The 25,190-nt window shown below is 36.9% G+C and overlaps 1 protein-coding gene across 1 annotated transcript in view; it reads left to right on the top strand.

Moving 5' to 3' along the window:
* The window catches only part of STPG2 (sperm tail PG-rich repeat containing 2), a 353,179-nt gene that overhangs the window by 147,489 nt on the left and 180,500 nt on the right, over positions 1–25,190 (top strand). The window contains exon 8 of the mRNA XM_018049914.1: positions 9,168–9,277. Coding sequence (XP_017905403.1) covers positions 9,168–9,277 — 110 coding nt within the window. The remainder of the gene's footprint in view (positions 1–9,167; positions 9,278–25,190) is intronic.

Consider the following 25,190-nt stretch of genomic DNA (forward strand, 5'->3'; position numbering starts at 1 on the left):
CCTATCTTTTTCCTTTTCATACTGTTCACGAGGTTCTCGAGGCAAGAATATTGAAGTGGTTTGCCATTCCCTTCTCCAGTGGACCACATTTTGTCAGAAATCTCCACCATGACCCGTCCGTCTTGGGTGGCCCTACATGGCATAGCTCATAGTTGGTGAGTTAGACAAGGCTGTGGTCCGTGTGATTAGATTGGTTCATTTTCTGTGATTGTGGTTTTCAGTCTGTCTGCCTTCTGATGGAGAAGGATAAGAGGCTTATGGACAATAAAGGACAGAAATGGTATGGACTTAGAAGCAGAAGATATTAAGAAGAGGTGGCAAAATACACAGAAGCACTATACAAAAAATTCTTCATGACCCAGATAATCATGATGGTGTGATCACTCACCTAGAGCCACACATCCTGGAATGTGAAGTCAAGTGGGCCTTAGGAAGCATCACTACAAACAAAGCTAGTGGAGGTGATGGAATTCCAGTGGAGCTGCTTCAAATCCTGAAAGATGATGCTGTGAAAGTGCTGCACTCAGTATGCCAGCAAATTTGGAAAACTTAGCAGTGGCTACAGGACTGGAAAAGGTCAGTTTTCATTCTAATCCCTAAGAAAGGGATTGCCAAAGAGTGCTCAAACTGCTGCACAATTGCACTCATCTCACACGCTAGTAAAATAATGTGCAAAATTCTCTAAGTCAGGCTTCAACTGTATGTGAACCATGAACTTCCAGATGTTCAAGCTGGATTTAGAAAAGGCAGAGGAACCAGAGATCAAATTGTCAACATACATTGGATCATTGAAAAAGCAAGAGAATTCCAGAAAAACATCTATTTCTGCTTATTGACTATGCCAAAGCTGTCGACTGTGTGGATCACAATAAACTGTGGAAAATTCTGAAAGAGACGGGAATACAAGACCACCTGACCTGCCTCTTGAGAAACCTGTATGCAGGTCAAGAAGCAACAGTTCGAACTGGACGTGGAACAACAGACTGTTTCCAAATAGGAAAAGGAGTATGTCAAAGCTGTATATTGTCACCCTGCTTATTTAACTTATATTCAGAATACATGATGAGAAATGCTGGGCTGGATGAAGCAGAAGTTGGAATCAAGATCTCTGGGAGAAAAATCAATAATCTCAGGTATGCAGATGACACCACCTTTATGGCAGAAAGTGAAGAAGAACTAAAGAGCCTCTTGTTGAAAGTGAAAGAGGAGAGTGAAAAAGTTGGCTTAAAGCTCAAGATTCTAAAAACCAAGATTATGGCATCCTGTCCCATCACTCCATGGCAAATAGGTGGAGAAACAGTAGAAACAGTGGCAGACTTTAGTTTTTGGGCTCCAAAATTACTGCAGATGGTGACTGCAGCCATGAAATAAAAAGACGCTTACTCCTTGGAAGGAAAGGTATGACCAACATAGACAGCATATTAAAAAGCAGAGACATTAGTTTGCCAACTAAGGTCTGTCTAGTCAAGGCTATGGTTTTTCCAGTAGTCATGTATGAATGTGATAGTTGGACTGTAAAGAAAGCTGAGCACTGAAGAATTGATGCTTTTGAAGTGTGGTGTTGGAGAAGACTCTTGAGAGTCCCTTGGACTGCAAGGAGATCTAACCAGTCCATCCTAAAGGAGATCAGTCTTGAGTGTTCATTGGAAGGGCTGATGTTGAAGCTGAAACTCGAATACTTTGGCCACCTGATGCGTAGCACTGACTCATTTGAAAAGACCCTGCTGCTGGGAAAAGTTGAAGGGAAGTGAAGGGGATGACAGAGGAAGAGATGGTTGGATGGCATCACCGACTCAATGGACATGAGTTTGAATAAACTCCTTTAATTGGTGATGGACGGGGAGGCCTGGTGTGCTGCAGTCCAAAGAGTCAGACACGAATGAGCTACTGAACTGAACTGATAGCTGTATTCTATATGTCCATGAAGGTAACGGAAAGATAGATCATATTAAGTAGAGAAATGTCACAAATAAAGAAGCACAAACTGAAGTTCATGAGATGGGAAGTATACCATATGAAAATAAGTACCTTCTGACTAACAGCAATTTATGCAGTTCAGACAGAACTATTAGTTAGCCTTAAGACAGTAATACAAACAACTTCAAATGAAATACAGTGAGAAAAAAAGACAAAAAGTAATGAATAAAGTATCAGTGAACTCTGGGTATATTTGAAGTGGCCTAAATGTGTAACTAGAATCCTTGAAGGAAAGTAAAGAGTGAATGAAGCACAAGAAATAATTTTAAGAAGAAATATGGCTGAAAATTTCCAAATTTTGATGAAACCTAAAACCACATATCCATCAAGCTCAACAAACCCATAGCAAAATGGCATCAAAGGACTATGCCAAGGCAAATTACAATCAAATTGAATAAAATGGTAACAAAGAATAAATTCTTAAAAACAGCCAGATGAAAAGTAAATGTGACATTAAGAGGGATGAAGTTAAAAATGACACTACACTTCAGGTTGGAAATGATGCAAGCCAGAAGACAGCAGTGCAATATCTTTCAAGTTCTGAAAGTAAACAGTTGTTAGCCTGTAATTCAATTGTAGGCTCAAATGCTCTGCAAAAATGAAAACAAAGTGAAAAGCTTTTCTAAAAACTTCCATGTATAAAATAAGTCCTGGAAATGTAATGTGCAGCCAATGCAGGAGACATAAGAGATGTGGGTTGATCCCTGGGAAGATCCCCTGAAGGAAGAAATAGCAACCCACTCTAGCCCTCTTGCCTGGAGAATCCCCATGGATAGAGGAACCTGGCAGGCTACAGTGCATAGGCTTGCAAAGAGTCAGACACGACTGAAGCAACTTAGCATGCATATATGCACTATACTGAATATTTGAAGTTGTTATGTAAATCTAAAAAGCTGTCATTGCACAAAAAACCTTTGTGGTGATGGATGTTAACTTGATATTGTGATGACCATTTGCAATATGTAGAAGTATCAAACCATTATGTTGTACACCTGAAGCTAATATAATGTTGTATGTCAACTCTACCTCAATAAAAAAGAAAACCTTTTCATAAGTATGAAAGGTGAAATATTTATCCACAAAAGTGTAAGAAATGTTAAAGAAAGTCCTCCAGGCAGAAAAAAATGTTACCCAATAAAATCTGGATCTTTATGAAGTAATGCAGAGTATAAAAGATACTTGTGTGGGTAAATATAAAAGTTATGTTTGATTTCTCATTTTATTGAAAGCAAAAAGTTTTCACTTTTTGATTTGCTGAGAGTTTACCTCTGTAGAAAGAAGTGGAAGCCATTAGAGGAACTCCTATTCTGACCTTAATATTGATTAAATAGAGGAGAAGTCATTTATGAAATAGAAGGGAAGAATAGTTTTGTAAATAGTGATCATGTTATTCAAAAGTTAAGAATTGTCAAAGAGATCCTGGACATTGTTAGACATGTACAAGAAATACAGAAAATCCCTGTTTCAAAATGATCAGCAGAAAACAAAAAATGTTCCTAAGATAAGAGATGGTACAAATAAAATTAGCCTGACAGGTTGACAGAAAACCACTTTCATGAGTAAAATTCTGACAATGCAGTTTGCTGCACATTAAACTTTTAAAAAATTAATTATTTTACATATAATCACTCTCTTTTAGATTTCCTGCCCATTTACGTCAACACAGAGCATTGAGTACAGTTTCCTGTGCTATACAGTATGTTTTCATTAGTTACCTATTTTATACATAATTGTGTGTGTGTGTATATATATATATATATGACTCTGTGGTGAAGAATCCGCCTGCCAATGCAGGAGAACAGGGGTTTGATCCCTGGGTTAGGAAGATCCCCTGGAGAAGAAAATGGCAACCTACTCCAGTATTTGTGCCTGGAAAATCCCATAGACAGAAGATCCTGGCGGGCTATAGTCCATGGGGTTGTAAAAGAGTCAAACGTGACTTAGTGACTGAACAACAACAGTGTATATATGTTGACTCTAACCTCCCAACTCATCACCCCTCCTCTCTTCCCTTGGAATCCATAATTTATTTTCTAAGTCTGTGTCTATATTACTGCTTTGGGAATAAGTTCACCTGTACTGTTTTTCTAGATTCTACATATGAGTGATGTTATATGACATTTTTCTTCATTCAGAGTTCAGATTTAAAAAGACATCTTAATGTGTGTGTATATATATATATGAATATATATATATGTATATATATATATAAAGTATTCATTTTTCTCATCACTGCAGAAGTTGAGAAAGCTTAAGAGAATGCATATATGGAAAAGTTAAAGTAGCTAAAAATTCAGGTGGAAAATATGGGAAGAATAGATATGTGGATATTCTGTACATAGAATATAAACAGAAGTTAAACATTGGGGGAGTTTGAACATAGTTGTCACATCATAAAAGGGCATGTACAGAACTTTGGAACTATGTCTATCCTATAGTACAGGAAGTAATAATTGAATAAATGAATACAACAGAGAAGCATAGAAATATGATCTAGGAAGCTTAAAGGGAAGAACAATTTATTATAAAAATTGATAAAGAAAATTAAAATGGAGACTTCCCTGGTGGTCCAATGGCTAAGACTGTGTGCTCCCAGAATCCTGTAGGGTAGGGTAGATGATATAGGGATAGCAGAGCCACTGAATTACTGAACCAGATTGGATTCTTCTGTCAATAGGAGCAAATGATTTTCAACACAGAAAGTATGGAACACACATAGTCAGAAATTGAATGTTAAATACTTAGTGTGTAATATAGGGACTTTAAGTGGTATTTTCTTCTAATAGAAAGATTTCACATTTTTCTCCGCAAAACAGAAAGAAGTCAATGGAGAGCACCTTGATCTAATCATGGTTTGTGTCATTTACAGTTTTTCCAGGACTTAGTTTACCTCCTGTGTTCATTGTATAAAGTATTGTCCTCTGGGGATTTCAACTGTGAGCCTGGTGTGTTTGACCACTCCCAGGCCCATGTTCTGAATGCTAATATTTAATGACTCTGCGTTTCAGAGTTTTAGCTTAAATTTTTAGCATTATCCTGCTTCTTATCCTCTTGCTAACATCTTAAGGGGAAAACAAATCATGTGTTTTGAGGCACTTCAAATCCAGTTTGTCATGTGGCCCAACAAGACCATAATAAACTTATTTGCTAGCTCCTTAATAGCAACCCTCTGCTAGATCTAAACCCAGATTCTTTCTGTCCTGTTATTAGCAATTATCCCAGGAAAAAAAAAGCACCTGCAGATTGATAGATAATCTTTCAGAGATTCTGTCCTCTTCAGAATCTTAACCCCTCTTGTCTGTGCTGACAAGTCCTAGATTTGGAAGCATTCACAGCCCTGTGAAGACTTAAATATATATATTTTATCTGGATTTATAACAAATATATCATATTTGTAAGAAATAAAAATAATTTTTATTTTGTTATATTTTATATGGGTTAATTTGGTAAAAATACAAAATTGTAGTGTTCTGCAAACTACATTCCCTCTAAAGCCAAAGTCATCCAATGAGCAATACATTCTTTGAGCTTGTTAATTTCTACTTTAAACAGTAAAAGTTACAAAATGCTTTTGAATTTATTTCATAATGTCTAATACCACACACATGATAATAATACAATTATTATGAAAGTGGATTGTTTTTCAGTTTCAATACATTTAAAAATCACATGAAATAATAATGCCGGCTCAGATGCTCTGTTTGAAGGATTTCTCATCTCTACAAGATGTAAAGTGTGATTTTTCCATTTTTAAAAGTGACAGAAACTGCCTATTTATTTTTGAGTGACTATGCAGGAATAAAACATGAAGAAAAGAATAGAGAGGGAGGCACCAGCTTCAGCATAGTGAAGCATATAGTTTCAAAGATACAGTGAGAGGTGGACTTTTTAGTAGATCAGTGTTCCTGAAAAAGTGAGCAGAGAAAGAAATATCTAACTAATGTACTAGGTGTTAAATTCTGAAGTATTAAATACAAATATAAAATTCTGAAATACAAATAGTGAAGTGGACAAAAACAGGAAAATAAATCCTTATCCTTTTTGTATATAAAAAGAATGTTACTGTTGGTTATATGGTTTAAATTATTAAATTAATACAAATGACTGAAGTGTATAATAAATTAAGAGTATAATATCATGAGCATTAACTAATTGCTAATTAAAAAAAAGACAGCCTTCTGAATGGGAGAAAATAATAGCAAATGAAGCAACTGACAAACAACTAATCTCAAAAATATACAAGCAACTTATGCAGCTCAATTCCAGAAAAATAAACTACCCAATCAAAAAATGGGCCAAAGAACTAAATAGACATTTCTCCAAAGAACCGGATGGCTAACAAACACATGAAAAGATGCTCAACATCACTCATTATTAGAGAAATGCAAATCAAAACCACAATGAGGTACCACTTCACACCAGTCAGAATGTCTGTGATCCAAAAATCTGCAAGCAATAAATGCTGGAGACGGTGTGGAGAAAAGGAAACCCTCCTACACTGTTGGTGGGAATGCAAACTAGTACAGCCACTATGGAGAACAGTGTGGAGATTCCTTAAAAAATTGCAAATAGAACTACCTTATGACTCAGCAATCCCACTTCTGGGCATACACACTGAGGAAACCAGAATTGAAAGAGACACATGCACCCCAATGTTCATCGCAGCACTGTTTATAATAGCTAGGACATGGAAACAACCTAGATGTCCATCAGCAGATGAATGGATAAGAAAGCTGTGGTACATATACACAATGGAGTATTACTCAGCCATTAAAAAGAATACATTTGAATCAGTTCTGATGAGATGGATGAAACTGGAGCCGATTATACAGAGTGAAGTAAGCCAGAAAGAAAAACACCAATACAGTATACTAACACATATATATGGAATTTAGGAAGATCGCAATGACGACCCTGTATGCAAGACAGGAAAAAAGACACAGATGTGCATAACGGACTTTTGGACTCAGAGGGAGAGGGAGAGGGTGGGATGATTTGGGAGAATGGCATTCTAACATGTATACTATCATGTAAGAATTGAATCGCCAGTCTATGTCTGACGCAGGATACAGCATGCTTGGGGCTGGTGCATGGGGATGACCCAGAGAGATGTTATGGGGAGGGAGGCGGGAGGGGGGTTCATGTTTGGGAACGCATGTAAGAATTAAAGATTTTAAAATTTTAAAAATAAAAAACTAAAAAAAAAAAGAATTAAAATACTGAAGCTTTAAAAAAAATTTTAGATTATCATCTTCCTCTAGCCTATTAATTTGCATCTTCAATGTATATAAGGAATTATATTTAAGAAAGTGGATCATTTTACTAGAAAATTTATTAATCCAGGATTGCCACAGAATCAATTTAGTTATTGTTAATGTATTTCTAGTTCATGTATAAATAATCAGGTATGGGGAAACAGTGGAAACAGTGTCAGACTTTATTTTTTCGGGCTCCAGAATCACTGCAGATGGTGATTGCAGCCATGAAATTAAAAGACGCTTACTCCTTGGAAGGAAAGTTATGACCAACCTAGATAGCATATTGAAAAGCAGAGACAATACTTTGCCAACAAAGGTCCGTCTAGTCAAGGCTATGGTTTTTCCAGTGGTCATGTATGGATGTGAGAGTTGGACTGTGAAGAAATCTGAGCGCCAAAGAATTGATGCTTTTGAACTGTGATGTTGGAGAAGACTCTTGAGAGTCCCTTGGACTTCAAGGAGATCCAACTAGTCCATTCTGAAGGAGATCAGCCCTGGGTGTTCTTTGGAAGGACTGATGCTGGAGCTGAAACTCCAGTACTTTGGCCACCTGATGCAAAGAGTTGACTCATTGGAAAAGACTCTGATGCTGGGAGGGATTGGAGCAGGAGGAAAAGGGGATGACAGAGGATGAGATGGCTGGATGGCATCACCAACTCGATGGACATGAGTCAGGGTAAACTCCGGGAGTTGGTGATGGACAGGGAGGCCTGGCGTGCTGTAGTTCATGGGGTCACAAAGAGTCGGACACGACTGAGCGACTGAACTGAACTGAACTGAACTGAGTAACAAATAATACTATATAGTCGACCATATATCTTATATATTATTGATATTACAACCTGCTAGTTATGAATCAGGACAAGAATTGGTTCTGAATTTAACATTAGAGTGTAGCTAATAAAGTCAAAGAGTTAGTTGCTCAGTCATATCCAACTTTTTGTGACCCCATGAACTGTATAGCCCACCAATCTCCTCTGTCCGTGGGATTCTCCATGCAAGAATACAGGAGTGGGTTGCCATTCCCTTCTCCAGGGGATCTTCCTGACCAATCTGGTATTCTTGCCTAGAGAATTCCATGGACAGAGGAGTCTGGTGGGTTACAGTCCATGGGGTTGCAAAGGGTCTGACATCACTGAGCACCTAACACTTTCACTTTATTAGCCATACTCTAATGTTGGAGAAGACTCTTGAGAGTCCCTTGGACTGCAAGGAGATCCAACCAGTCCATCCTAAAGGAGATCAGTCCTGGGTGTTCATTGGAAGGACTGATGCTGAGGTTGAAACTCCAATACTTTGGCCACCTGATGCGAAGAGTTGACTCATTGGAAAAGACCCTGATGTTGGGAGAGATTGGGGGCAGGAGGAGAAGGGGATGACAGAGGATGAGATGGCTTGATGGCATCACCGACTCGATGGACATATGTCTGAGTGAATTCCGGGAGTTGATGATGGACAGGGAGGCCTGGCGTGCTGCGATATATGGGGTTGCAAAGAGTCGGACGTGACTGAGCAACTGAACTGAACTGAACTGAATGTTAAATTCAGAACCAATTCTTGTCCTGATTCATAATTAGCAGGTTGTAATTTGCCCCTAAATATGTTTAAATAATGTGTGCAGATCCATCTTACTTTCCTAGAGGTTCATATAATCAACCCTTTTCCCATTTTAATGTTTCATTGGTAAAATCTTTTACTACATTTCATTTAAAATGTTTAAAAATAAATATATCTCTATTTAATGATAGCCATATTTTTGAAAAAATTATTTTTTAAATTTGAATTTATTTATTTTTTAATTGAAAGATAATTGCTTTACAGAATTTTGTTCTATAAGCTTATTGCAGTTATTTATCATGCCCCTTGAGAAAAATAAGTGATATATATTGATAAAAATAAGTGATATATACCTCTTCTTTCAACATGTGTTTTATTTTTGTCATTCACAGGTCCCTGAAATTTCTGATGAACTACCCAACTTGACTAATCGATATGCTGCTTTCTTGTCAAGAACAGAAAGAACTTCTAAAGTATCAGATATGGTAAGAACACTTTCTAACCAAATGTATTTGTAATTTAGGAATCGTGAGGAGACTGTAACATAAACATTATGTTAGGACCTGAGAGTGGTACCTGGTGGCCTGCTGTAACATCTTCAGCTAGTGTGAAACTTCTATATTTGTAAAGTTCAATGAAATTCTTGAAGCTAATCAGAAGTCTAGCATTGCTCCATGAGAAAATATTATGTGCAATATTTCCTTTAGGGTCAGAGAGAATCCATTCTTAGGGCAAATAGGAAAATTCAACTTGTATGTGAAATGGAAGATTTACTTTTTTAGTTCAAATCAGTTTACTCATAAGTGCAAATATTTACCCTTTTCAGTTTGAATCTCTCTTGAAATTTAAGACTCTTGAGCAACATTTTTCATCCCTGTTAATCTGTATTTTAAACTGTGTTGATGTGAACTTTGCTACCTGAATTTCCCTTTTTCTTTTATAAATAGCTAATATTGAATAAATTGAAATAAGGAAAGCATGTGAAATTTAAAACTATATACTTAACTAATTCATTCAAATTAAATTTATTAAAAGATCAAAGTGAAATTTAAAGTTAAAAAATTAGAATTGTATGTGTACATATTGTTAAAATAAATCTTTATAGAAATTAGACTATCACAGGATATTATTAGTGACAAGAGCAAAATAGAACCATTAACCAGGTTTTAAAGTGTAGCCAGTCAACCAGAGAAGTAGCATTGCTTGTTGAACTAAAATTCTACTGGGTACATAATACCAAGAGTTCATTTACAGTGTTTGCGAATGGTGAAGTAACTTACAAGTGTAGGAAGAACTCATATAAATGAAGTACAAAGGCAAGCCTAGTTAGATACAGCTGTGAATGTTTAGGAATTTATAGAAATAAAATCAATTTGGTGAGAGTCATTCCTGAATGGACTTATTTTTTTTGTAAGATATTAGTTGACAATCTGAGAGCTGGAGTCAAAATTAGCATTAGATCTGGCAGTGTCTTGACATTTAAGAGAGTCTTATAGTTGTTTTAGCAAATTATTTCTTCGTCTTGAGGAATTTTAGCGTTGTGCTGTGATTCTCAAGTGAGTCATTGTTATACATACCTTTGGATCCCTGGTGAGGTATGTCATGAGGAATTTATTACTAGTATAAAGCTTTTTAGGGCTTCCCTGGAAGCTCAGTAGGTAAAGAATCTGCCTGCAAAAAACACTGCAGGAAACCAATGTTTGATCCCTGGGTTGGTAAGATCCGCTGGAGAAGGAAATGATAACCCGCCCCAGTATTCTTGCCTGGGAAATCACATGGACAGAGGATCCTGGAGGGCTACAGTCCATGGGGTTGCAAGAGTCAGACAAGACTTAGCAACGAAGCCTCTATAAAGATTTTAAGCTTTGGAATATTTAGAATGGATTCAGTGTTATTTCTATTGTAGTATTATAGCTACTAGGAAAAACCAATGCAGATTTCTGAAGGTAATGCATAGGAATGTATATGTAAATGTTACACCTTATGTTTGCAGTGAAAAAAAAAGATGATTGAGAGATCTGTTCTAGAGAAAGATGAGTTGCCTACCAGTTGTTTTTACCTAACTTATGCTTGCCTCTTTTACCTTTTATCTCTCACTGCATTTGGAAAGTCCTTTTTACTTTAAAAATAATTTATATTGAGATATAGTTGATTTGTATTGTTGTTAGTTTCAGGTGTACAGCAATGTGACTCTATTATACATGCATCTGTATTTTTAGATTCATTTCCCATGTAGGCCATTACAGAGTATTGAGTAGGGTTCCTTGTGCTATACACTAGGTTCTTATTAGTTATCTATTTTATATATAGTAGTGTGTATGTGTCAATCCAATCTTCCAGTTTATCCCTCCCCCCCCTTATCCCTAGTAACCATAAGTTTATTTTCTACATCTGTAACTCTATTTCTTATTTGTAGATAAGTTCATTTTTAGCCTTTTTTAAAGATCCACATATCAGCAATATCATATACTGTTTGTCTTTCTCTCTTTGGCTTACTTCACTCAGTCTCACAATCTCTATGTCCATCCACGTTGCTGCAGATGACAACATTTCATTTTTTATTGGCTGAGTAATATTCTATTATATATATATATGTACCACAGCCTCTTTATCTGTTCCTCTGCTGATGGACATGTAGGTTGCTTCCATGTCCTGGCTATTGTAAATGGTGCTGCAGTGAATATTGGGGTGCATGTATGTTTTTGAATTATGTTTTTCCTTGGATATATGCCCAGGAATGGAATTGCTAGATTATACAGTAGCTCTATTTTTAGTTTTTTGAGAAACCTCCATGCTGTTCTTCATGGTGAATTTACATTGTTACCAGTAGTGTAGGAGGGTTCCCTCTGTTCTACACCCTTTTCAGTCTTTATTGTTTGTAGATTTTTAAAATAGTATTTTCTTTTTTTGGCAAGAGACACTTGCATTTAAAAGTATTGGTTGGGATTCAATTTATCCAAAAAGCAATAGTTTAGTCACATAGAATTCTTCGGATTTGGAATCCTTTCTACAAATGAGAATACCTTTCAAACATGTGGGTATATAATATGTATCTAGTGAAAAAGTCAGATTATTGATTTCAATATATCAATATTGATCTCAAACTTATATTGATAAAATAATTGGATTATTTTTAAATTTTCTTATCAAATAAAAATATTAGAACATTTACCTCCTATATGTTTACATTTATATATATAGATGTGCTATAGTCTTGAAGGAATGCATATAGTTTAATTTTTAATATATTACACAAGATTTTGCTAAAAGGTATTTAAAAACCCAGACTTCTGGTTTCATATTAAAGAACATATATGTATGTTCTCCCTTCTTTTTACAAGGTCCCAATGAAACAACTTTGTAAAAAACTACAATATAAGCACTAGTTGAATATAAAAAGACAAAGATATTGAAAATATAATAAATTGAAGCTAGACAGAAGCCAAACATCTGTTTATTAGGCATTCCAGGAGCAGAATGCTAGGATGGTAGTTGGAAGTATTTGATGTAAAAAAACAGTAAGTTATCTTGAAGGGAATAAAGATATGTCTTCAATTAGAAGAGCTCAACAAAATGCCACAGACAGATTTTCAAAGACATTTATTTTTTTCACATTCTCTTGCATTTTCAGAAGACTAGAAATAAAATACCCTTGAAGCTTCCCCAGAGGAAAGTAACTGGGTCACCTATAATGGGATAGAAACATACTATTATCAACACTTTCTCATCAGGATTAGAGACTTTTCAGAGCAGGGAATGATGGAATAATATTTTCTAAAATTTTTAAGAGGAGATAATTTTGGACATATTGACAGAATTCTGTCTCTACCCAAAGTTTCAATTAAACAAAACAAGAAAATAATTTTCTGACCAGCAAGAGCTTGGAAAGCTTCGTAACTCCACATCCCCATACAAAGATGGTCCAGCAAATTTTTTTTAAAAAAAAGGGAACAAGAGAAGGGTGACATAAACATTGAGAACATAAACTGAGAATTTCTGGATAAATTAGAGAAAAGTGGAAACAAATTAATAAAGAAGACATTTTTAGTTCATGCTTGGGACATTCTTCAAAAGTCAAGGGTTTGGTGACCACAGAATTCATTTACTTCTCTGTGTGTTTGGCTGCACTATTTGGTTTGATAGGAAATTATATTGATTGATTTAAAATCAATCTATATACATAGCAGAGGACTTAATTATAGTATAACAATATAAATGTTAGAAACCTTAATATCATCATTAAGGTAATAGATCAAGAAGTATGAAGTAGGAGACAGTAGAATATGTTGGGTCTTTTATTTCAGAGTGCAGAGCTAACAGACGGTATCAAAAATCGACAAACTCAGTATTAAGCCCTTCCTTATATTCAATTTGTAATGGTAAAATCCAAAGGAAAAAATCACACCTCAAACTAAAAAACACAACTACTATTAATTGTGTTTATTGTTTATTGTGTGAATTATTTCTCAGAATGGAACCAGGGAGAGGTTGAGGATAATTTTATTATTTATTTTGGACTCTTGTATTGATTTGATTTTTATTCATGATATGAAGATATTTTCACACTGGTCAGAATGGCTGAGATCCAAAAGTCTGCAAGCAATAAATGCTGGAGAGGGTGTGGAGAAAAGGGAACCCTCTTACACTGTTGGTGGGAATGCAAACTAGTACAGCCACTATGGAGAACAGTGTAGAGATTCCTTTAAAAAAACTGCAAATAGAACTGCCTTATGACCCAGCAATCCCACTGCTGGGCATATACACCAAGGAGACCAGAACTGAAAGAGACAATGTGTACTCCAATGTTCATTGCAGCACTGTTTATAATAGCCAGGACATGGAAACAACCTAGATGTTCATCAACAGATGAATGGATAAGAAAGCTGTGGTACATATACACAATGGAGTATTACTCAGCCATTAAAAAGAATACATTTGAATCAGTTCTAATGAAGTGGATGAAACTGGAGCCGATTGTACAGAGTGAAGTTAGCCAGAAAGAAAAACACCAATACAGTATAATAACACATATATATGGAATTTAGAAAGATGGTAATGATGACCCTTTATGTAAGACAGCAAAAGAGACACAGATGTATAGAGCGAACTTTTGGACTCAGAGGGAGAGGGAGAGGGTGGGATGATTTGGGAGAATGGCACTGAAACATGTATACTATCATGTAAGGAACGAATCGCCAGTCTGTGTTCGATGCAGGATACAGGATGCTTGGGGCTGGTGCACGGGGATGATCCAGAGAGATGATATGGGGTGGGAGGTGGGAGGGGGGTTCAGGATTGGGAACTCATGTATACCCGTGACAGATTCATGTCAATGTATGGCAAAACCAATACAGTATAGTAAAGTAAAATAAAGTAAAAATAAAAATTAAAAAAAAAGGTAAAAATAATGCTCCTGATTTTATGAGTATGCATTTGGAATGGTATTATGACATACTGGTGCCTGTACTGACTCATTTCTCTGCAAACAACCAACATTCTAGATAAAATGGAAACAAAACATACTCATGAATGCTTCCAAGAATTAGCAGAGAGGAGGAATACACAAGCTAAATTAAGGAAGGACCCAGAGTGGCAAGTAGAGCTCTGAAGCCAACTCTCACCTTGAGGGTGTTTGCCAAGCTAGATGACCTTGAGTTTTTATTTGTACAGTCTCAGAGACCTCCAGGGAAAGAAAGAAACCTAGGCAGGTTAAGAGTAAAATGCAAATAAGTCTACCTTTCTGACACACCAAAGAATTTAAAGGAAGTTAGCCAGTGTTAAACTTTTTGATATAGAATGTGTGTTAGGGGAATCAGCCCTGAAATCCTGTTACATTTCACCTTCATTTAATGAGGTGAATTGTTAATACAAAATACCTGTCTGTTACAGATATTAATGAAATAAATTTTATTAATGAAAATAAGAGCTAGTGCTTATAATGTGCTTGTTCTATTCCAGAGACCATTTCAAATATAAAGCATGGTACTCATTTGAATATTATAATTATGGCCATCTTTAAAAATGAGGAAACTGAGTTTAAAGTTTTTAAGTGGCAGAGTTTTAATTTCAAACTGAGGCAGTCTATCAATAGAATCCACTCCTTTAGGGATCTTTTTCTGCTCCTTTCCTCTAACTTGAAGAATTAGGCTTAACTAGAATAAATATGACAATACAATAAATGATTTCTGTGATTTAAGACCAAAGAGATATGACTGTAAAGATCTCAGACATATTATAAAGGATAGAACTTTTTTTTGAAATGCAAAAGAAAAAAAAAGATATGTTTATTAGAAACTGATGGAGGATTCAGCATTATGAAACAATAGTGAAGTTAGTAACTTTCCTCTAGTTACTGACGCCAAAAATTAACTAAGGAATATCTATTTAGTGGAAAAAATCATTGGAAGTATTTGATGTACTTTCTTAGATTGAGTCATGTCTCAGAAAGAGGCATCATTTGGTTAGTGGCACCCTAGTATAAAAAAAATCACAAAATTATACCATTTTATAAAAATGAACAAATGAAATACATTAGAACTGCATGCTGAACAGCTGTGCTACCACTTTTATCAGTTGATAAATGGTTTTATAATACCTACAGTTAAGAATGAAGAACATTTTAAAAGTAAATTTCAATTTATGTTTATTCCTATATTAAATTTATGTTCATTTGATTTGTCAAATATTTTGAATATCATCCCTGAATAAAGTTTAAGAGCAAGTGCTTTGGCATCAGGGGTATGCTTTTCAAGTCTCTAAATCTATTTTTTCAAATGTTCAGTTCAATTTGGTCACTCAGTCATGTCCAACTCTTTGCGACCTCATGAATTGCAGCACCTCCCTGCAATTCAGGGAGGTGCTCCCTGTCCGTCACCAACTCCTGGAGTTCACTCAAACTCACGTCCATCGAGTTGGTGATGCCATCCATCCATCTCATCCTCTGTCGTCCCCTTCTCCTCCTGCCCGCAATCCCTCCCAGCATCAGAGTCTTTTTCAGTGGGTCAGTTCTTCACATGAGGTGGCCAAAGTACTGGAGTTTCAGCTTCAGCATCATTCCTTCCAAAGAACACCCAGGACTGATCTCCTTTAGAATGGACTGGTTGGATCTCCTTGCAGTCCAAGGGACTCTCAAGAGTCTTCTCCAACACCACAGTTTAAAAGCATCAATTCTTTGGTGCTCAGCTTTCTTCACAGTCCAACTCTCACATCCATACATGACCACTGGATAAACCATAGCCTTGCTTGGCTAGATGCACCTTTGTTGGCAAAGTAATGTGTCTGCTTTTGAATATGCTATCTAGGTTGGTCATAACTTTCCTTCCAAGGAGTAAGCGTCTTTTAATTTCATGGCTGCAATCACCATGTGCAGTGATTTTGGAGACCCGCAAAATAGTGTGACATTGTTTCCACTGTTATGCCATCTATTTCCCATGAAGTGATGGGACCAGATGCCATGATCTTAGTTTTCTGAATGTTTCAAATGTTAAATAGTGATAATAAATTAAGTAGGCATACCTGATGGAGTCATAGTAAGAACTAAGTGTCTTATTACATGCAACACTTATTTCATTGTGTTGCCCATAGTAAGCTATAAGTAGGTTAGCTATAAAAATTTTGAATGGCAGGGTTATGGCTCAAAGCTAAGTAAATACCATTTCAAAGCCTGTGCTCTCTTTTCATCTTTTTATAATATGAATGACAATATATTAAAATATGGTAATGTCTTTTGCTTTTTATATTTCTTTGTGATATTCACCTTCCGCAACCACAGGCACCCTCTATCTTGCAAGGTACTGCTGTGTCAGGAATGCAAAGCAGCAGGAAGAATAAATGTTCAGCTTTTTACTTTGGAAGCATTTCTTGAAGCTCCTTTCAGAAACAATAGTTGTGGGGGCCATGGCTTTATCTGTTGTTGTTCAGTTGCTAAGTCATCTCTGACTCTTTGTGACTGCATGGACTGCAGCATGCCAGGCTCCTCTGTCCTCCACTATCTCCCAGAGTTTGTTCAAATTCATGTCCATTGAGTCAGTGATGCTATCCAACCATCTCATCCTCTCTTACTCCCTTCTCCTCCTGCCCTCCATCTTTCCCAGAGTCTTTCCCAATGACATGGCTCTTTGCATCAGATGGCCAAAATATTGGAACTTCAGCATCAGTCCTCCTAAAGAATATTCAGGGTTGGCTTTCTTTAGGATTGACTGCTTTGATCTCTTTGCAGTCCAAGGGACTCTTGATAGTCTGCAGCAGTGCAACTCGAAAGTGTCAGTTCTTCAGCTTTATGATAGAGCCTTAAAAATAATGAAAAATTTTTCTAATTTTCAATTTCCTTTAAATATTCTAGAGCTAGGGTTGGCTAAGAGGTCCAACTTCTATATAAAGTAGCTATTTATGGATAAAAAACTCAAAATCTTAGCATATAATAAAAATCTTGCATTACTCACCGACTAGTTTGCAGGTCTGCTAGAGCAAGCTTACTTCAGGCTGCAGGTTTGCTGGAGAGACGCTGCTTCACTGATGCCATTTCACTGGGGTGGCTTTTAGGAGTAGTGGGAGGCAGCTAGCTGGAGTATGAGAAGCTGAAGTATGAATTCCACTTCATATCTGAGAGCCTAGGAGGGTGTCTCTTATATTGGGTGGGTAGCTGCTGCAGACAGAAATGTTATAATGGTGTATTTAAGCAAAGAAGGTCTATATCAGTCAGGATCTAGTCAGGAGACAGAGCCACAGGAGTTATTTTGAGGTAGAGTAGTGCAAGGAATTGTGGATAATGGAGAATTCAAAAAGTCAGGAGGGAACACTGAAGTATCGTGGAAGTAGTGACAATGCCACCACCCTTAGACCTTGGGGAGCAAAGAGAATAACAGTTTGGAATTAACAAAACTTGAAATCATGGAGAGACTTTTAAGGTGATTTAAGTTTGTGAAAGGGATGCACAGCTCAGCTGATGCTAGTGGCTCAGGAGCTCCAAAGAAAGAACCCTTGGGTCTGGGGCACAGACCTTTGTGATCCTGCTGCTGCTAACTGCTAAGTCACTTCAGTCGTGTCCGACTCTGTGCGACCCCATAGACGGCAGCCCACCAGGCTCCCCATCCCTGGGATTCTCCAGGCAAGAGCACTGGAGTGGGTTGCCATTTCCTTCTCCAATGCATGAAAGTGAAAAGTGAAAGGGAAGTCACTCAGTCGTATCCGACTCTTAGCGACCCCATGGACTGCAAGCCCACCAGGCTCCTCTATCCATGGGATTTTCCAGGCAAGAGTACTGGAGTGGGGTGCCATTGCCTTCTCCGTTTGTGATCCTGGAGATGGTAAAAATATGTCAGAAGTGGGTTTCAGCTGAAATCCATAAGAATCAAAGTTATTCTGACTAAAAACTGTATTCTTTTACTTTCAATCTTTCTCTTCTTACAGTATCTCACTAAACAGGTATAGAAAGTTCTTAGATTTTTACATAGTTTTTAATGTTTATTTTATTGGCTTCTAGTTTGCTTGTTGGTAGCTTATCATTCACTGAACTATTGGTAGAGGAAAGCGCCATGAAGTGAATTTTCTTACTGCAGGCCCATCAGTGCAAGTAAAGGTTTTTAGGAAAACAATTTCTGCCATACTGAAGAGGAAGTCAGGCACAGTGCACTTACATACTTTCTCTTCTTCCATTACATTCTAAAGTCTCTATAAATTTTTCATATAATTGTCTAACCTCATTAGTTCAGAAAATGGCCTTGTTATGCAAAGGAAAGAGCAAGTGCTGCTGGATGCCAGATTCCTCCAAGCACAGAAGGATGGTGAAGGAAACTGCTAAGCAAGACGCAGTGTAATAAAGCAGATTCTGGTAGCCTGCTTCTTGATTGCATACCATTGCCTGCCAGTACTTACACAGACTGTGGGAAGAATGCACTTCTGCAGTTTTATATGTTATTTTAATTGTCATACATAAATGTCAGAAGCAAATAATAACTTTATGAAGAAATGATTTAATTTTTTCTCTTTGATAAAAAATTTTGCACATTCTGTGTTTTTGAGGATAAAATCCGTCTTTAAAGATAACATGTTCATTTAAAGTGATCAGCAGCAAAATGACTCATATTCTACATAACCTCTGAGACTTAAGCTGTTTGTGGTATTCATCCCAATCTTATTCCTACATTTTATATCAAGTCATTGTTTTATAGCTTATGTGAGAATTGAGGGTAAGTATGTTAAAACTGATATGGAGATGACTAATCAAGACCTTAACTCCATCATTTAAGTCCTTGATGCCAACATGACTATATGTGCAATCCTACACATGGTAGAGTGATGGCATTAATACCACTGAAATCTCGGTGGAGTAAATTCACAACTAATGAAACACAACATTTAGAAATTGACTTCAATGTCTAATTATCTTAGGATGCACATATTCATGAGTTATAAACCATTTTAGTATATTTAAGTGTTTAAGAATTCATCTTTTTTCAAAGTTATCTTCATTGATGAAGAAAGCTATAGCCTGCAATGCTGGATTTGTTTACTGAAATCTGATTCCACTGACGTGGCTAGTGAGTCATCTTTTGACCAATTCAGAGTATTAAACTTTTGAGTATGTGATCATCATTATACCCAAAATATGTAATCTGTTTGGATTTCTAGGGGTAAACAATAATTCCATTCTATTTTTTATAAATATCCAAGAGAAAAGGCATTTTCCATCATATAAATTTAAAACGTAAGTACAAATACCATTGTATTCATATCATCACCACAAGCATATAGGAAACAAATAAAGAAAAGTCATATAAGGTTCATATAAGTTTAAATGATATTAATGGAAAAATAGGAAAAGAGGGGAAAGGATAAAGGACAGAGATGTGCAAAGGAGTATAAAGAAGAGAGATAATGGGAAGAAGTACTCACATGGTAAAAGTTTGAAAGGGTGCAGAGTAGCAAGAAAAAGCTAAAGCAGAAACATGTTGGAAAACTTGCAGCTAGATTCAGTTGCTACTATGGGAGTTTGAGCAAGCTCTGGGAGTTGGTGATGGGCATAGGAGCCTGGCGTGCTGCAGTCCATGGGGTCGTAAAGAGTCAGACGCGACTGAGCGACTGAACTGATGGGAAGGAACTGCTGCTTCTGGAATGACAAAGCAGATCCAATGGAAGAAATTCCTCCTTCTGCCAGCCTTGTAAAGACCCTGTAGCACCTCCTGTTGGCCAAGCCTAACAAGGTACCCCATCTGACAAAGCACAAATAGAGTTTGCAGATTTCTAGGTTTGGAGCTGGGACAACAGATTAAAATCTGGTACATTTCATCACTTTGACTGCTTACCATCTTAATTGATCTTTCCACTCATTTGGAGTTACATATATTGTTCCAAACAACTTTGTTTCTGCCCTAAACAGTACAACTGTCTTTTGTATAACACGTTTTCTCCTTGTGCAGAATGAGAAGCCACAAGTTTCCAACACTGACTGTTTTCATCTCTGGCAAATTTAGTCATAGACCGTCAAAATTTTTGTTATCTAAATACTTTAATAAATTGTTAAGTTACAGTTGTTCACTATTACATGGTAAATCATGTATTGTTAATTTCAATGAAATTTTTAGAAAATAAGATGACACTACCCTTATGGCAGAAAGCGAAGAGGAACTAAAAAGCCTCTTGATGAAAGTGAAAGAGAGTGAAAAAGTTGGCTTAAAGCTCAACATTCAGAAAACGAAGATCATGGCATCCAGTCCCATCACTTCATGGGAAATAGATGGGGAAACAGTGGAAACAGTGTCAGACTTTATTTTTGGGGGCTCCAAAATCACTGCAGATGGTGACTGCAGCCATGAAATTAAAAGACACTTACTCCTTGGAAGAAAAGTTATGACCAACCTAGATAGCATATTCAAAAGCAGAGACATTACATTGCTGACTAAGGTCCATCTAGTCAAGACTATGGTTTTTCCAGTGGTCATGTATGGATGTGAGAGTTGGACTGTGAAGAAGGCTGAGCGCCAAAGAATTGATGCTTTTGAAGTGTGGTGTTGGAGAAGACTCTTGAGAGTCCCTTGGACTGCAAGGAGATCTAACCAGTCCATTCTGAAGGAGATCAGCCCTGGGTGTACTTTGGAAGGAATGATGCTAAAGCTGAAACTCCAGTACTTTGACCACCTTATGCGAAGAGTTGACTCATTGGAAAAGACTCTGATGCTGGGAGGGATTGTGGGCAGGAGGAGAAGGGGACGACAGAGGATGAGATGGCTGGATGGCATCACGGACTCGATGGACATGAGTCTGAGTGAACTCCAGGAGTTGGTGATGGACAGGGAGGCCTAGCGTGCTGTGATTCATGGGGTTGCAGAGTCGGACACGACTGAGCGACTGAACTGAACTGAACTGAACTGAAAAAAGGAAAATGAAACTAGTTAATGTGTACATATATGCACACACACAAGGAAATTTACATGAATAGCTGCCACAATCTTTATTCTTTTTTTTGAAACAAATACTTTAATGGACCAAAAAAAAAAAAAAAAAACTATTTACAATCAGTGGAAAGAGGTGTTGTTAGGTACTGCTTAGGTATTAGAAGCCTGTAGTAAAAACATACGGTTAAATTTTAAAATGTCTTGACATTGTATTTGGAAATTTTGATTCACCTGACCCAACCATGAAAAATGTCCTTAACCAATCTATGAAACATGTTTTCTTTCCAGATCATTAAGAAGCATTTACTGATAGGGTTGTGCACTATAGAACTGTTCTTTGGATGCTAAAATAAAAATAGTAATTCAGAAAATGGAATATTTGTTTCCTGTACCATAAACTTCTGCTGAATACACTTTAGGGAACTAGAGACAGCAAAAGAGAGCAGGATGAGGACAGGTGTGTGTTCAGCTGTCACTCACACTAGCAATACATCAATCCCTTTGAGATGTTAATATTAACATATAGCTGAAGTGTATCAGCTGGGAAAGAAACCAGTCCCTTCTACGGTTATTTATGACAAAGCACTCTTAACTGAAGTCCAGTTTGTTTGTTGAACACAATCCTCATTCTTACCTGGTCTGAGGCTGTAGATGATATTTATGACTTCTTTCTTCTATCACTCTCACCATGTTTCTTTGGCTCTCACCTGTTCAGGGTTCACTGTCTGGTGAATGACCAGACCTTCCCTTTTGAATCTTCAGTGAGCCTTCCTTTTTTTTTTTGATATAATTTTCCATCAATTCTTAATATTGGAGATAGAAGTATTAAGGGGAATCCCAGAGAATACGCTAAAAGAGTTCTTCCTGCCTTCCCTGTGTGGCAGCAAGTCAGATTCTACTTGTTCATTGTGACAAATCACCCCAGTCAGTAGAGTGACCTCTACTTTGTTTCTTTTTTTTTTAATTTTTATTTTTACTTTATTTTACTTTACAATACTGTATTGGTTTTGCCATACATTGACATGAATCCACCACGGGTGTACATGCGTTCCCAAACATGAATCCCCGTCCCACCTCCCTCCCCATAACATCTCTCTGGGTCACCCCCGTGCACCAGCCCCAAGCATGCTGTATCCTGCATCAAACATAGACTGGCGATTTGTTACTTACATGATAGTATACATGTTTCAATGCTATTCTCCCAAATCATCCCACCCTCTCCCTCTCCCTCAGAGTCCAAAAGTCCGCTCTACACATCTGTGTCTGTTTTGCTGTCTCGCATACAGGGTCATCATTGCCATCTTTCTAAATTCCATATATATGTGTTAGTATACTGTATTGGTGTTTTCCTTTCTGGCTTACTTCACTCTGTATAATTGGCTCCAGTTTCATCCATCTCATTAGAACTGATTGAAATGTATTCTTTTTAATGGCTGAGTAATACTCCATTGTGTGTATGTACCACAGCTTTCTTATCCATTCATCTGTTGATGGACATCTAGGTTGTTTCCATGTCCTGGCTATTATAAACAGTCCTGTGATGAACATTGGGGTACATGTGTCTCTTTCAATTCTGGTTTTCTTGGTGTGTATGCCCAGCAGTGGGATTGCTGGGTCATAAGGCAGTTCTATTTGCAATTTTTAAAGGAATCTCCACTCTGTTCTCCATAGTGGCTGTACTAGTTTGCATTCCCACCAACAGTGTAGGAGGGTTCCCTTTTCTCCACATCCTCTCCAGCATTTATTGCTTGCAGACTACTTTGTTTCAAGGGCCCCAAGTGCTAGTTGATGATCTTAAATTTCAGTTCTGTAGAACCAGAGTCTTGTCTCTAGGTGGAAGCATGCCTCCCTCAGGAATCAGGATTTTAAATGAGTAGAGTTCAAAATTATGGAGACAAGTGGCAAAAATTTTGTGAGTTATCAGGTGAAACAATGAGAAGGGATATTCGACACACATTGCATATTCTGCGTTTTGTGTGCTTAAAGAGGTCCTCTCAAGGTCTTGTCCCTCAGTGGGCATCATTATTGTTTTCAGCTGGTCCTCTTGTTTGCTAGCTGCCTCTAAGTGGAGAATTTGTTAGACCTAGTGAATTCTGTAAGCAAAAAGCCCATATTTCTTTTGCTGAAATGAGTTCCTTGATCAGAAATAATGTTGTCTAACATATCCTAACTGTAAATAAGCCCATTCTGTAAGTCCAAAGAGGGCCGTGTTGGCAAAAGAATTAGTGGCAGGAGGACAAATGAGATCCTTTCTTGTAAGGAGCTTTTTTTTTTTTTTTTTGAAGGTTTTGGAGTCAGGTTATGCTGGGTTCTTAAAAGAGAGTAAGTGTTCTTATTCCCCCAATTCTGTCAAAAAGTTTGCTTATTTTTTGCATGATTGAGTTGCTCTTTCTTAAATGTTTGTAAGGATTCACAGTTAAAACTTTCTGGACCTGGTATTTTATTTGGGGGATGTTTTTAAGAAAATATTCATGTCCCTTATCATTGTTTCTGATGCTTTGGCACTGGGGCCTTGTTGACCCTGAATAGACAGCTTCTCTAGCTTTAGGCTAGAGCAAGCAAGTAACTGGCAAGCATGCTGTTTCTATGCAAACTAGCCAATCCAGGGCTCATGAGCTAACCTCCTCTGGGCCTCACACACTTGTAGCTACTTCTGCTCTAATCACCCTAGGGCCTGGTACCAGAGAACTAAAGACAGTACCCTGTAGCCCAGAGTCTGCTGAAATTTTTCAAACTAGTCAATCCTAAGCTTGCATACTCTGCCTTACCTGTTCCTTCCTGTGGAAACCTCAGGGAAGGCTCTCACCCATGTTTTCCCTTCATTTCTTCTTTCCTTGTGTGACCTCCATGGTGCAACATGCTCCTCCTCCTGAGACATGTGAGTATAACAAACTCTTTTTCAATAATGATAAATAATAATAAACCACCTTAGTAGGTATTGGGCCATTTACATTTTATATATTTTTTCTAGTTTTATTAATTCAACTTTTAGAGAAATATATCCATTTCTTTCAAATTATCAAGTTTATTTTTTTGAAAAAATGATTGCTATATTTCCTTTTTTTGTTTATAAGATCTACAGTGATGATGCCCTTTCCTTACCCCCTGATTTTGGTACTTTGTGTTTTCCTTCCTTCCTTCTTGCTTTCTGTAATCAGTCTTACTAGGCATTTTAGCAATATTTATAAATTGTTTTTAAAGGAAAACCTTTTGGCTTTGTTGATTTTCTCTATTATGTGTTTATTTTCTGTTTCATTGATTATTTTATAATTTCTTTGTTTGTCCCTTGAGTTTGATTTGTTGTTCTTTTCCTGATTTCTTGAAATGGAAGCTAAATCAATGATTTTCAGCTTCTTTTTGATTATATGTATTTTTAAGGCAATAAATTTCCTTCATACACTGCTTTAGCTGTATTCCACACACTTTCTGTTACTTAGATTCAAACATTCTTTAATTCACATTTTTTCTTCTTAGACCTGTTTAAGACTATTGTTTAATTTCCTTGAAGTGAACTCTTTCCCCTGACCATTTGTTATTGATTTCAAGCTTGCTTCCATTATGGAAATAGAGTTATATACTCAGTTGTTTCAGTGTGTTAACAATTTAAATGTTTTCTCTATGGATCAGCATAGATCAATTTTTTTGTGTGTATGTGGAAGGAATGACCCATCTTCACTTTGTGATATCTGTAGTACTTTCCTTAATTCATTAAAATCTTCTTAACAATGCACACTCTTTCATCTGCTGGCTCTCTTAATATCGTGAGAGAGTTAATTAGGAGCATTAGATTTATTTTGGAATACCCATGGGGTTGCACAGAGTTGGACACCACTGAGCGACTGAACTGAGACTAACTGATTATGTTTGACAATTAGGTTTTTGAAATATATTTGTATGAATCAATATGTGAATTTTAACTTTGATTAGGAATGTTATTTTTTGACAGAAAAGATGGGCATAAAATAGGAGTTTAGTATTTTTTTCCTCAATCTTCTAATAAGTCTTC

Source organism: Capra hircus, chromosome 6, assembly GCF_001704415.2.
Source record: "Capra hircus breed San Clemente chromosome 6, ASM170441v1, whole genome shotgun sequence".
Classification (NCBI taxonomy): Eukaryota; Metazoa; Chordata; class Mammalia; order Artiodactyla; family Bovidae; genus Capra; species Capra hircus.